General features: G+C 44.7%; 1 protein-coding gene across 2 annotated transcripts in view; it reads right to left on the bottom strand.

Annotated features, from left to right (window-relative positions):
• Positions 1 to 12,646, bottom strand: part of TONSL (tonsoku like, DNA repair protein) — a 42,883-nt gene extending 30,237 nt beyond the window's left edge. For both annotated transcript variants that reach the window (XM_089518142.1, XM_089518141.1), the window contains exons 1-7: positions 12,498 to 12,646; positions 11,516 to 11,611; positions 8,398 to 8,540; positions 7,329 to 7,512; positions 5,267 to 5,396; positions 3,537 to 3,708; positions 2,104 to 2,218 (exon numbers count right to left, since the gene is read on the bottom strand). In XM_089518142.1, coding sequence (XP_089374268.1) covers positions 2,104 to 2,218; positions 3,537 to 3,708; positions 5,267 to 5,396; positions 7,329 to 7,512; positions 8,398 to 8,540; positions 11,516 to 11,611; positions 12,498 to 12,528 — 871 coding nt within the window. In that variant the 5' untranslated portion in view covers positions 12,529 to 12,646. The remainder of the gene's footprint in view (positions 1 to 2,103; positions 2,219 to 3,536; positions 3,709 to 5,266; positions 5,397 to 7,328; positions 7,513 to 8,397; positions 8,541 to 11,515; positions 11,612 to 12,497) is intronic.

The following is a 12,646-nucleotide window of genomic DNA, read 5'->3' on the forward strand; positions in this document are numbered from 1 at the left end:
AGGTCATTTTGAATCTTGATCCTGTCCTCTGGGGTATTAGCTATTCCCCCTAATTTGGTGTCATCTGCAAATTTGATAAGTATGCTCCCAATTCTGTCATCCAGGTCATTGATAAAGATGTTGAATAGCACTGGGCCCAGGACAGAGCCCTGTGGGACCCCACTGGTCACTTCTCTCCAGGATGAAAAGGAGCCATTGTTGAGCACCCTTTGGGTTCGGCCGGTCAACCAATTACAGATCCATTTAACAGTTACTTTGTCTAGCCCACATTTTACAAGCTTGTTTGCAAGAATGTCATGGGAAACCTTGTCAAAGGCCTTACTGAAATCAAGATCTACTATATCCACAGCATTCCCTTCATCTACCAAGCTGGTAATTTTATCAAAGAAAGAGATTAGATTTGTCTGGCATGACTTCTTTCTCTGAAACCCATGTTGACTTTTTGTGATTATGGCATTGCCTTCTAGATGTTCACAGACTCTCTGTTTAATGATCTGCTCCAGAATCTTTCCTAGAACTGATGTCAGACTAACTGGACGGTAATTGTTGGGATCCTCTTTTTTCCCCTTTTTGAAGATGGGGACAACGTTTGCCCTCCTCCAGTCTGCTGGGATCTCTCCTGTTCTCCAGGAGTTTTCAAATATGATTGCCAATGGCTCCGATATTACTTTTGCCAGTTCTTTTAATACCCTTGGATGGAGTTCATCTGGTCCCGGAGACTTAAATTCATTTAGATTAACAAGGTGTTCCTCTACTATCTCTTTACTTATTCTGTGCTGAAATTCCCCTATTCTGTCCTCTGCTCCATTATCCTCAGGTTGAGCACCCTTTGCCTTTTCTGAGAAGACTGAGGCAAAGAAGGTGTTGAGTAATTCTGCCTTTTCTCTGTCTTCTGTTAGCATTTTGCCATCTTCTCCACGCAGTGGCCCTACCGTTTCCTTCTTCTTCCTCTTGCTGCAGACATATCCAAAAAAGCCCTTTTTATTGTTCTTAACCTCTCTAGCAAGCCTGAGTTCATTCTGCGCTTTAGCTTTTCTGACTTTACCCTACACATGCCTGCTATTTCTTTGAATTCCTTTTTCGTGATTTCCCCCTTTTTCCATTTCTTATACATGTTCTGTTTCAAACTTTGCTCGGTTGAAAGTTCCTTAGTCATCCATCCTGGTTTCTTGAGACACCTCCCGTTTTTCTTTCTCACTGGAACTGTTTGAAATTGTGCCTTCAGTATCTCCCTTTTGAGAAAGTCCCATCCGTCCTGAACTCCTTTATCTTTTAGTATTTCTGACCATGGAATCGCCCTCAATACTTCTCTAAGTTTACTGAAATCCGCTCTCCTAAAGTCTAGGATGCGTGTCTGACTATGCCTGGCTTCTCCTTTCCACTGTACTACAAACTCCAGGAGAACATGGTCACTTCCACCTAATGATCCCACCACTTGCACCCCATTAACCAAGTCATCCTTGTTGGTTAGGATCAGATCTAAAATAGCTGACCCCCTTGTTGCCTCTTCCACCTTTTGGACCATGAAATTGTCTTCCAGGCAAGTGAGGAATTTGCTAGGCCTTGAGGATTTTGCTGAGTTTGACTTCCAGCAAATATCAGGATAGTTGAAGTCGCCCATCACTACTACATCTCTCTTTTCTGACTGTGTGGTCATCTGTTCTAGAAAGATATCATCCAATTCCTCAGTCTGACTTGGGGGTCTGTAGTAGACTCCCACCGTAACACCCTTGTTGTTTCCCTCCCCTTTGATTCTTATCCAGATGCTCTCCACCTGGCTTCCATGATTGATGTCCAGGATCTCTTCACTGGTGTAAATATCTCTGACATATAGTGCTATTCCTCCTCCTTTCCTGTCCCTCAAACATTTATGAGTCCATCTAAGAGTAGCACTGTCTAGCCCACAGTGCACTAGCTTGCCTTCAAGAAAATCATGAGGGACTTGTTAAAAGCCTTACTGAAATTGTTGAGCATAAGCCAGAGGAACTCACTGGTTTCTAAAGTAAACCCTCAGGATACAAAAAAGTCTTTGTAACTATTTTGAACTCCCATTAGACAGTACTTCTGAGACAAAGAAGGTCCCCACCACACACACACACTCACCATAGCGGAGGTTGTGGCAGATGTTCTCCCGCTGCTGAGGTTGCTGGGAGCCCAACCTGTAGGCCTTCTTCAGAGACCGCTTGGCTGCCACAAAGTCCCCCAGGCTCAGCAGCACCTGCAGCGGGATGCAGTGTGTCAAGACAGGCCAGAACCCACAGTAAAGGGCTCAATGCCCTCCCTCAAGAAGCTGCCAGGAAGGAGCAGAGACAACGGGGCACCCTAATCACAGAAACCCCAGCCGCAAAGTGGCCACAGGTACAGCCACTGCTAGGAAGACATGCCAAGAGGCTGCCAAGGGATGGCATGTAAGACTGGATATGGATTCTACCTCCAGAGCCTAGGGACCACATTGGAAGGGCAAGGATACAGAGTGACTGAGATGTCAGTAAAGCACCCCCAGGCTTCTCCCTAAAAGAAGGTTTTACTGACAATTACATTTTATGAACAGGGCATGGGGAGGGGAATCACAGAATCATAGAGTTGGAAGAAACCACAAAGGTCATCTGGCTAACCTGCTGCCATGCAGGACCACAGGACCAAAGCACTCCTGACAGATGGCCATCCAGCCTGTTTAAAAACCTCCAAAGAAGAAGACTCCATCACACTCTGAAGGAGTGTGTTCCACTGTCGAACATCCCTTACTGTCAGGAAGTTCTTCCTAATGTGAGGTGCAATCTCTTTTCCTGTAGCTTGCATCCATTGCTCTGGGTCCTATTCTCTGGAGCAACAGAAAACAAGCTTGCTCCATCCTCAATATGACATCCCTTCAAATACTTAAACAGGGCTAGCATATCACCTCTTAACCTTCTCTTCTTCAGGCTGAATATACCCAACTCCCTAAGTGTCTCCTCAGAGGGCATGGTTTCCAGACCCTTCACCATTTTGGTGGCCCCTCTGTTGGACACACTCCAGCTTCTCAAACTGTGGTGCTCAGACCTGGACACAGTATTCCTGGTGAGACCTGACCAAAGCAGAGAGATAATCCCCATTCCACCCCCAAGGAGCTTTTGAGCAAGCCCAGGTTGATCACAGAACTGGGAAGAATCCCATGGGTCATGTAGTCCAACCCCCTGCAAGCCAAAATCTTTAGTAAGAACCACCTTTCTTGTAATATGAACCCAGTGGCTCAGTGAAACTGTTGACATAAGATCAGAAACAGCTCTCTTTGGTTATATGTCCCAAAATGTTATTAGGTGTAATCATTTTTTGTTAAATATAATGGAAGTATGTTATTCTCTTTACATTACAAATATTCCAATAAAATAATTTCTGCATAAAGCTTTGAAGGTGTTTGAATACAATTTAAACTAAGCATGCTAAATCTGTTAACATACTTCTTCCAGAAAAGCCACATCACTACTCATACTCTCCCCATAGGACCCCAGCAAGGTTTTCTGACTGATTCAACAAACTGTGGTCTGTCTCCCACTTACTTGGGCAATGCCTGCACAACATTCACTTTCCATGTACTTTTCCTTCATCTTGCAGGCACACTCACGCGCCCGTTCCAGGCAACGCATAGCCTTCGAATGCTCGCCTTCCCGCAGGTGGATGTTGCCTAAGTTGTAATAGGCACGATACAGGTCTTCGAACAGCTGAGTCTGCCTGGGGTGGTGGGGAGAGAGATTCCTCCATTACTATATAGCCCAGCTCAATGCATCTGTCAAATTCTGCTTATTCCTCTCAAACTAACCCCTCCTCCAGCTCACAGGCTTTGAAAGCTCTCCAGACATCACTGCAATCACTCTGAGCCTTAAACCAAGGTATGCTGGCCTTCTCTTCCATAGGATGCATGAGTTCCCACCCCTGTACAGTGTCTTGACAACATCTCTGAGCATGAACAAATTATCAGAGCTGGCTAACTAACTCATACACACCAAAGACTGTGAATCTGGGGTTTTTGGAGAGGCTGCTGTCAAAAACAGAGCTTTAGCAGAAGCTAACCTAACCAGAGCCTATTGTTTCTCCTGGGCAGAGCGAGACTGCCAACCAAGAAGTTGTGTGGCAAATTCCCCCACTAAAATTTCCAGTGGTTAGTTTCTCCAGAGAAAAACCAAACAGCAATTAAAGTGCGACCCCCATAGCTGCGGGGGATAAATTCCCAGAGTTATAGCAAATAGTGAATATCAGATAATTGTGAACGCTGTATTTCTGCAAGAAGTTGATCAGAGCCTCACTGGAGGACCTCCAGATACCTAGAAAGACCATATTTTCTTGGTCACAGGTAAGTGAAACCATGGGTAGTAGTTCCACAAGTATGGGGGTTATACTGTATTCCTAAAATTCTTTAGTAATAATTGTTGTACTGTGTCTTCAAGTCAAGTCTGTTGACTTCTGTTGAGCCTATGCTACAGTTTTCTTGGCAAGATTTCTTCAGAAGACGTTTGCCATTGCCTTCTTTTAAGGCTGGGAGAGTGTGACCCAGGGGATTGCTGTGGCTGCATGAGGATTCCTTAGTCCAACACCCAAATGATATGCCACACTGGCTCCCAGTGGCTTCGAGCTGACTCCAACTTATAGTGACCCTATCCTATAGTTTCCTTTATATCTCTTTAAGCTGCAACAGATTAATACAGCTATGTCTTAGTAAAAACTACCACTAAGCAAAATGAGAGCATGATAGTGAATTGGATGAAGTGTCCCATTTTAAGATACTCAAAATATTTATAAATGTTGTTGTGTGCCTTCAGGTTTTTTCCGACATGGCGACCCCAAGGCAAACCTATCATAGGGTTTTCTTGGCAAGATTTATTCAGAGGAAATTTTCCATTGCCTATATATCAAGAAAAATAAATGTCCAAACATGCATAAATTTTTCCAACCCATCAATTTTTAGGAAACCCAAAGTACTATGGAGAAGGAACACAGGGAATTACTTTATAGAAATCCTTTTCTTGTCTTCCTGTATCAAAACCACATCTCAAATGAGTTGATTTTCTTTCTAGAGTATATCTAGCCCAATATTATCAACTCTGACTGACAGCACCTGCTCCCCAGTTTCAGGTAGGGTTCTTTCCTAGCCTGGCCTGAGATTCCCAGTATTACCAAGTGACTGTCCCTCACCCAAATGTGAATTAGATCCAACCTTTGCTTAATTTCAGGTAATCCTGGGAGTGTTCAGGGAAGATGAGAAGAGCTCCCACAGGCCCTACCCAATCCTTACTCTGAGATGTAGATGCTCTTCTTGATGTAGTAAGTGTACTTGGCTGGGTTCTTCAGGCCATCATATACCAAGCCAAGGTTGAGGTAGAGGCGTGCCCTCATCTCGCTCGCCTCCCGCTGGGGCACCTCCCCTGTAAAAAGTGTGCTATTAGCGAGCAGGTTGTAAATCATTTTGCAAACCCTCCACAGCCACACTCCCCTGTATCTGGAATGAGCCCCTCTCCTTACTTGGGGTTGGGTGTGCTTCAGTGGGTGGCATCCTGTTAGTGAAACATGTACATACTGTATTTTGTCCAAAACCTCCCTCCCCTCCCCTACACTTGACAAGCTTCAGAAGGAACTTCCAATAGTGCTGCTTATCAGTAAATCAGGGAGGGAAAGCAATTCAGAGTATGATATGCTGGACTGGGCTCCAGGGGGAAGGAAAAAAAGGGTGTGTTCAAACTGTAAACCCAGCCTCACTTCTCCCCTCCCACAAGTTGAGACCAGCAGCTCCTTCCTTCCTCTGAATTGCCCCCTGCCCCACTAGTAAGCAACCACAACAGCAGAAGGGGTCCTCCCAGGATTTGACAGTTGCCAGGGAAAAGGAGGACATGAAACATTATGTTCTGCCTCCTCGCTATAGGATTAGAAATCAACAAATACTATTATCAATATTATTCTCGTTTCAGTGCACCAGCTGTTATTGCCTGGAATTCTGGACCACCAGTGATTTGTAGTCTATTCATTATTTAAGAATCAGTGAGACATCATCAGATCATGTAGTCTGTTCCAAGGAGCATCACTTTTTGTAACGGTGTAGTTGTGATGCTATCTATTACAATTTCATTCAGAGTTTTTATTAATTTTGTATTGTATTGCAATTTTTTACTGTACACCGCTATGATCATTGCGGAATAGCGGTCTATAAATAAAATGTATTATTATTATTATTATTATTATTATTATTCTGTCTGGAGTTGCTCCTAGAGCAATTGCTTCCTTGTGACAGTCGCTGCTCCTGTCACTACTGGAAGCACTATTTTCTTTTCTTTAATAAATTAGTTATATTATATTTCTTCATCTTCTTTGTCTTATTATTATTATTATTATTATTAACAACAATGATAGTCTTATAATAATTTTTAATAAATTGCTTTTCTGCTCACCGGGGCTACAATGCAATGCACAATAAAATTGATAATTCCTTAACAACAGATTAAAAACAATTTAAAAAGTCAATCAAAAACAAACACGCAAACAAAAACAAAGCCATATAGAATACTAAACTTTCCTTGGAGGAAGCAGTGACACTGATATCCTGGCCCAAGCTGCACAAATTCCTCTGTGTGGATGGAGGTCCATTTGTGTTTTCTACAAGGCCCTTGATTTGATCTCAGAAGCAAATTAGAAGGTAATGCAAGTGGACCTCCATCTACACAGAGGAATTTGTGGAAGGATGGGCACTCAGTAGATGATGTGCAGAAACTCAACTGTGATCATCAAGAGGAAAGGAATGAGTCTGAGAACTGAGATCCATCAAATAAACTGAGTACACATTTTGTGATGAATATGTATATGAGCCTCTGACTTCATCCTAATATTATGTATGGGTATTTTAAATATTTTCCTTTTTTGTCTTTTTATTTATATCCTATTCCTGTTTACTTGGACTGATTGCTGTATTTTTAATATTGATACATTATATCAATTTTAAAATACAGTAAAAAAAGAAATGAAGCAAACCTGAAGGCAGTGGAACTGTTGCAATATCAGTGATATACAGTATGGCTTCTAAAGGCACACATGACCAGTTTGGCTGTTGCATTTTGCACAGGCTATAGCTTCTGAAAACTCTTCAAGGGCAGACCCAGTATGAGAAGAGCTACCTTGACTTCAGAACCCAAAGACCAAGTTTGATGCTCTAACCATGCACCGGAGGCCTTGCTTTACTTGAAACTGCATCATTTTGTCTTGTGGCACAGCTCTTCCTCTGAATGCTCATAGCATGGCACAGCATACCCATGGCACTGTGCATGGCCCTTTCCTCCTACCACTTCCCATCCCAGTTTGGCATGTAGTACCTTCCAGCTTTTCCTCCACAATAGCTAGGCTCTTCATGAAGGCTTTCTCTGCCTCCTGCAGGGCTTCCCTTGACTGGTTGCTCTCAGCCATGAACATGTAGGTCCTGCCAATGGTGGCCCAGGCTCTCTGCTGCTCAATGTGACTAGAGACAGAGCAGGCCAGTTCCAGGTGGCGGCGCTGGTGCTGCCAAGATATAGACAAAAGCATGAAGGGGAAGGACTCCCTGGGCCTCTGGTAGATGCCCTGCTCCAAGAGCTTCAAAAGGGCTCAGGAATTGCTCAGGGTACCCCAGAGACCCACATTCTGAGATCCAAAGACAAGACAAGCATTCTGCCAAGACAAGATCCAAACTCTACAAAAGAGGTTGTACATCAATTTTTAAACAGAGGCTGGATAGCTATCTGTCAGGAGTGTTTGGACTGTGTCGTGCATAGCAGGAAATTGGACTGGATGGTCCTTGTGGTCTCTTCCAACTCTGTGGGTGCATCTACACTATAGAAATAAAGCAATTTGACACCACTCTATGTGCTGTAGCTCCATCCTATGAAATCCTGGGGTCCCAGGATTCTGTAGGGTGGAGTCAGGGCAATTAAAGTGGTGTCAAATGGAAGGCAATTTTATACAACATTTTTAATAAGTTTGTGCATGAAACAAAGTTTGCATACATTGAACCACCAAAGATGTCACTATCGCAGATACTCATGTTTTGGAATGCTTTGGAATTCCAGAAAAGGGAAGCTCAACCTGAACTTGAAAGACTTGTATCATCTTACACAATTCTTTGAAGATTTACAGCCAGGGCCACTATTCCACACCCCACATCTATATACCTGCTTAAACACTTGGGCAAATGTTAATGTACTCCACCAGCATGAATAAAAGGAATGACATCCCTAAACTCATGCTGAAATAATTTACTCCTGAATATGTTACTAAACTCTTTCTTCCACTTCCTTTCCCCCTTTTTTACTGTGCTTTATGAGGATTTATTTACTCCCTTCTGTTAAGTTGCCTACGCATACCTGCTGGCCAAGAGTACCAAGCTCCCACCTCTGCTGGCTTTCCTACCTTCAGGGCAGCTTCATAGCTTTCCAGCTCAGCCAAGCATTCCCCGATTTTCCGGTGGGCAACTGCACAGCCAATGACATCATCCACACCCTCGAGCAGACGCAGCTCCAGACGGTGCTCCTCCAGTGCTTCATGGAAGCGCCCTGTTGGGGACAGAAGAACCAGCTATGCTGGGCCTACTAAACTATGGTAACAGCAGTGAAAAGAAACCACCCTATAGTGACCACAAGGAGCTGAGGTTCGACTGGGTCAGAAGGTTCTCCCTTAGTATCTCCTCAAATAAGTTCCTCCACAGGCACAACAAAGTATCTGGGGCGGCAGAAAACTGAAAGGCCAGAGCTCAAGTAGCAAAGCACAGACTCTAAATGCAGAAAGAACTTCACTATGAGAGCAGGCCACAACTCAGTTTGATTGGCATGTCTTGCTACAAAGCAGTTTCTGAGATTTCTTTGTTGTTCTGTGCCTTTTAAGTCATTTCTGACTTATGGCAACCCTAAGGTAGGATTTCTTGGCACGTTTTGTTCAGAGGTGGTTTGCCTTTGCCTTCCTCTGAGGCTGAGAGAGTGTGAGTTGCTGAAGGTCACCCAGAGGGTTTTCACGGTTGAGCAGGAATTTAACCCTGGTCTCCAGAGTTGTAGAGTGATATTCAACTATACCACGCTGGCTCTCTTCTGCAATTACACTTCTTCAAATAGCAACAGCAATAGCAAGTATCTTTCTGTATCATCAGTGCACTCAAGGACTCCCTAAACAGTTTACAATGTGTAAGCTAACTACCCCCAACAAACTGGGTACTCATTTTAGCGACCTCAGAAGAACTTAAGCCTGAGTCGAGCCTGAGCCCTTTTGCTGTCATTGAACTCCCAACCTTGTAGTTTGTGAGTGAATGGCTGCACTACAGGCATTTTAACCACTGCGCCACCAGGGCTCTCCAAAAACCCATCTTTCTGATCTCCCCTCAGTCCAAAAGCCACCTCCTGATCATTTTTCGTATGTGCATCCTCAGCAGCTCAGTCAGGGCTTTAACAGTGAAAAACTTGAAGCCACAAGAACAGCAGAGAGAAAAGCAAAAACAAAGAGCAGTAGAAAAGGGATCTGACTGCCTGCCCTTCACTCCTTCTTGCTATAGACTCCCAAAAATCTTATGAGCCACATCATCTAGGTTGCTGAGAGTGAGATTCGGGGCTTCGGTCACTCACTGCCTCTTTGGACGCTCAGTCACACTTTCCCCAAATCTGTAAAATGAGAACTAGAATCAAAGAAGGAACACTGTGGCAAAACACTTTTTTGCTGTTGATGACAAGCAGTTGTCAGAAAGGGATCCAGTGTGGTTTGAGTGCTGGACTGTTCTAGACTGGGAGATCAGAGTCTGAATCCCTGCTCAGCCATGGAAACCCACTGGGTGACCTTTGGCAAGTCTCACTCTTCTCTCAGGTTCAGAGGAATCTGACTGCAAACCTTCTCTGAATCAGTCTTGCAAAGAAACCCTATGAAAGGGGTGTCCTAAGCTGGGGTCCACATGAAAGTGTATAACAATATCGAAGTGTCAAACACTCCACTTAGGAGCAGAAGAAGGCAGGGAAAAGGTTATGTGGGCAAGGAGGGACATTTTCAGCAGAAAATGATGCTAAGAAACCAGTTAATCAGCTTCTCCCACTGTGTGATTTCCTAAAATAGTAAAACCAAGCAGACATCTGGCAAGAACATCTCATTTGGCTCTCAAAATGTCAGAATGGGAGTCATAGACTGAATTCTCTGCTATAGGTTGAGTCTTCCTTATCTGAAATGCTTGGGATCAAAAGTGTTTTGGATTTTTCGGATTGTGGAATATTTGCATATACATACTGATATAGTTTGGAGAAGAGACCTTAGTCGAAACGTGAAAATAATTTGGGCTTTCTATACATTATACACACACACACATACAGTGGCCCCTCCACATTTGCTGAGGTTGGGGCGAAGGACCCCCGTGAATGTGGAAAACCCACTATAAAAAAATACTATTCTTTTTACCTGAGAGAACACCCCTCTAGCAATCTCCAGGTCTTCCAGTGCAACTTTATGGTTAACATCTGCCAGAAGGTGATCACAGAATCAGGCTGGAGGACCTACAAATGCCTAGAGAAATGTTTTCTCTGGGAACTGTTAGGTTTTCCAATACAGCTCTATGGTCAAATTTGGCAGAGTTGTGCTGGAGAGAGAAGATATTGATCAAACCCCGGAAATAATCAAAGCTGCAAAAGTCAAAGCTGTAAACGTGGAGGGCCAAGTGTGTATATACACACACACGCAACCATCAAAAAGCAAAGGTCTCACTATTTCAGTCACCCATGAAAAAAGATTTTGGATTTTGGAGTATTTTGGATTTCTGGATAAGGGAGACTTCACCTGCACCATGTTTTGTCTTGTGGGGTAATCACAGAATCCTAGAGTTGGAAGAGGTGCCAAGGGCCATCCAGTCCAATCCCATTCTGCCATGCAGGAACTCTCAATCAAAGCATACCCGACAGACGGCCATCCAGCCTTTGTTTAAAGACCTCCAAAGAAGGAGACTCCACCACTCTCCAAGGAAAGTGTGTTCTACTGAGAAACAGCCCTTACTGTCAGGAAGTTCTTCCTAATGTTGAGCTGGAATCTCTTTTCCTTGAGTTTGCATCCATCACTCCATTGTGTCCTATTCTCTAGAGCCGCAGAAAACAAGCTTCCTCCATCCTCCATATGACACCCTTACTTAGACAGGGCTCTCATATCACCTCTTAACCTTCTCTTCTCCAGGCTAAACAGCCCCAGCTCCTTAATTCGTTCCTCATAGGGCGGCATGGTTTCCAGACCCTTCACCATTTTAGTCTCCCTCCTTTGGACACATGGCTCCAGTTTCTCCACATCCTTTTTGAATTGTTTTGCCCAGAACGGGACACAATATTCCAGGTGAGGCCTGACCAGAGCAGAACAGAGTGGCATTCTTACTTCCCTTGACCTAGAGACTATACTTCTATTGATGCAGCCTAAATAATCACAGGGGACTCTTTAGTCGTGGCAGCTTCGCAGCCCCTGAGCCACAGGTTTCAGCCACTGAGCCCCTGGATGCCTGGACCATCATCCCCTGGAGGACCCTCACCGTGACGCGCCAAGATGCCCCCCAGCTGGTTACAGAGGGCAGCCTCCTCCTTCCGGTCCCCCTTGCGCTGGGCTTTCTCCTTGTCCTTCTGTAGCTCTGAAAGGCAAGGGAAGAGAAGGAGAATAAGAAACCATGCATCTCTTTCCTGCCTCTCCTCAAGGCTGCAGTGTCTTAAAATGCAAAACCCTACAGTTAACAGACAGCCCTATAAAATCACTGCAATACGCTCTTAAGAGCTCATATACAGGGTGAGAAACCATGATTTGACATGAACTCTGTCGGCCTGAGACTGGAACTCGGGGCGGGAAGTTAGTTTCAGACTGCAGCTGACAAGACCCTCTCAGTCGGCTGTCTCTAGAACCTATGAAGAGCCCTATAATAGAACTTGGGAAAGGAAAAGGTCCCCTTTTTCGGACTGCATCTCCCAAGATGGAGAAGAAAGGCTACTTTTTTGGACTACAGGCCCCAGCATCCCTCACAGCCAGCTCTCTCTAAAACCCATGGAAGCCTCACAGTAGAACTTGGAAAAGGAAAGTTACTTTTTTGGACTGCAGTTCCCAGCATCCTCCTCAGCCAGCTCTCTCTAAAACCTATGGAGAGCCCCACACTAGAGCTTTGGAAGAGAAACTTTGCCTTTTTGGACTACATCTCCCAGAATCCCCCTCAGCCAACTCTCTAAAACCTTGTGGAAAGGGAAAGTTATTTTGGACAGCAGTTCCCAGCGTCCCCTCAAACAGCTGCCTCTAAAACCTATGGAAACCCCACACTAGGACTTGGGAAAGGAAAAAGTTACTTTTTTCGGACTACAGCTCCCAGAACCGCGTGGTTGGCGGGGGATTCTGGGAGTTGTAGTCCAAAAAGTAACTTTTCCTCACACACACAAAATGCCCTTAAATCCTCCCCCGCTCTGTTTCTATGAGGCGGCTCCTCAGGAGAGAGAGAGAGAGAGAGAAAGGATCTCTTTCCCCGATCCCTCACTTACGCCGGATCTCTCTCTCCCGCGCGCCGCCCATTTTGCCTCATCAGTCGCCTCTTTCGCCTCCCTCAGCAGCCACCATTTCCCGCCCGACGAGCGCCTCGCTCATTGGCCGCCCCCAAACCCGGCCCTCCTTTTTCCATTGGTCCGCCGAG

The sequence above is a fragment of the Sceloporus occidentalis genome, unplaced genomic scaffold (assembly GCF_023333645.1).
Source record: "Sceloporus occidentalis isolate IW3139 unplaced genomic scaffold, rSceOcc1.0.p SCAF_3, whole genome shotgun sequence".
NCBI classification, from domain to species: Eukaryota; Metazoa; Chordata; class Lepidosauria; order Squamata; family Phrynosomatidae; genus Sceloporus; species Sceloporus occidentalis.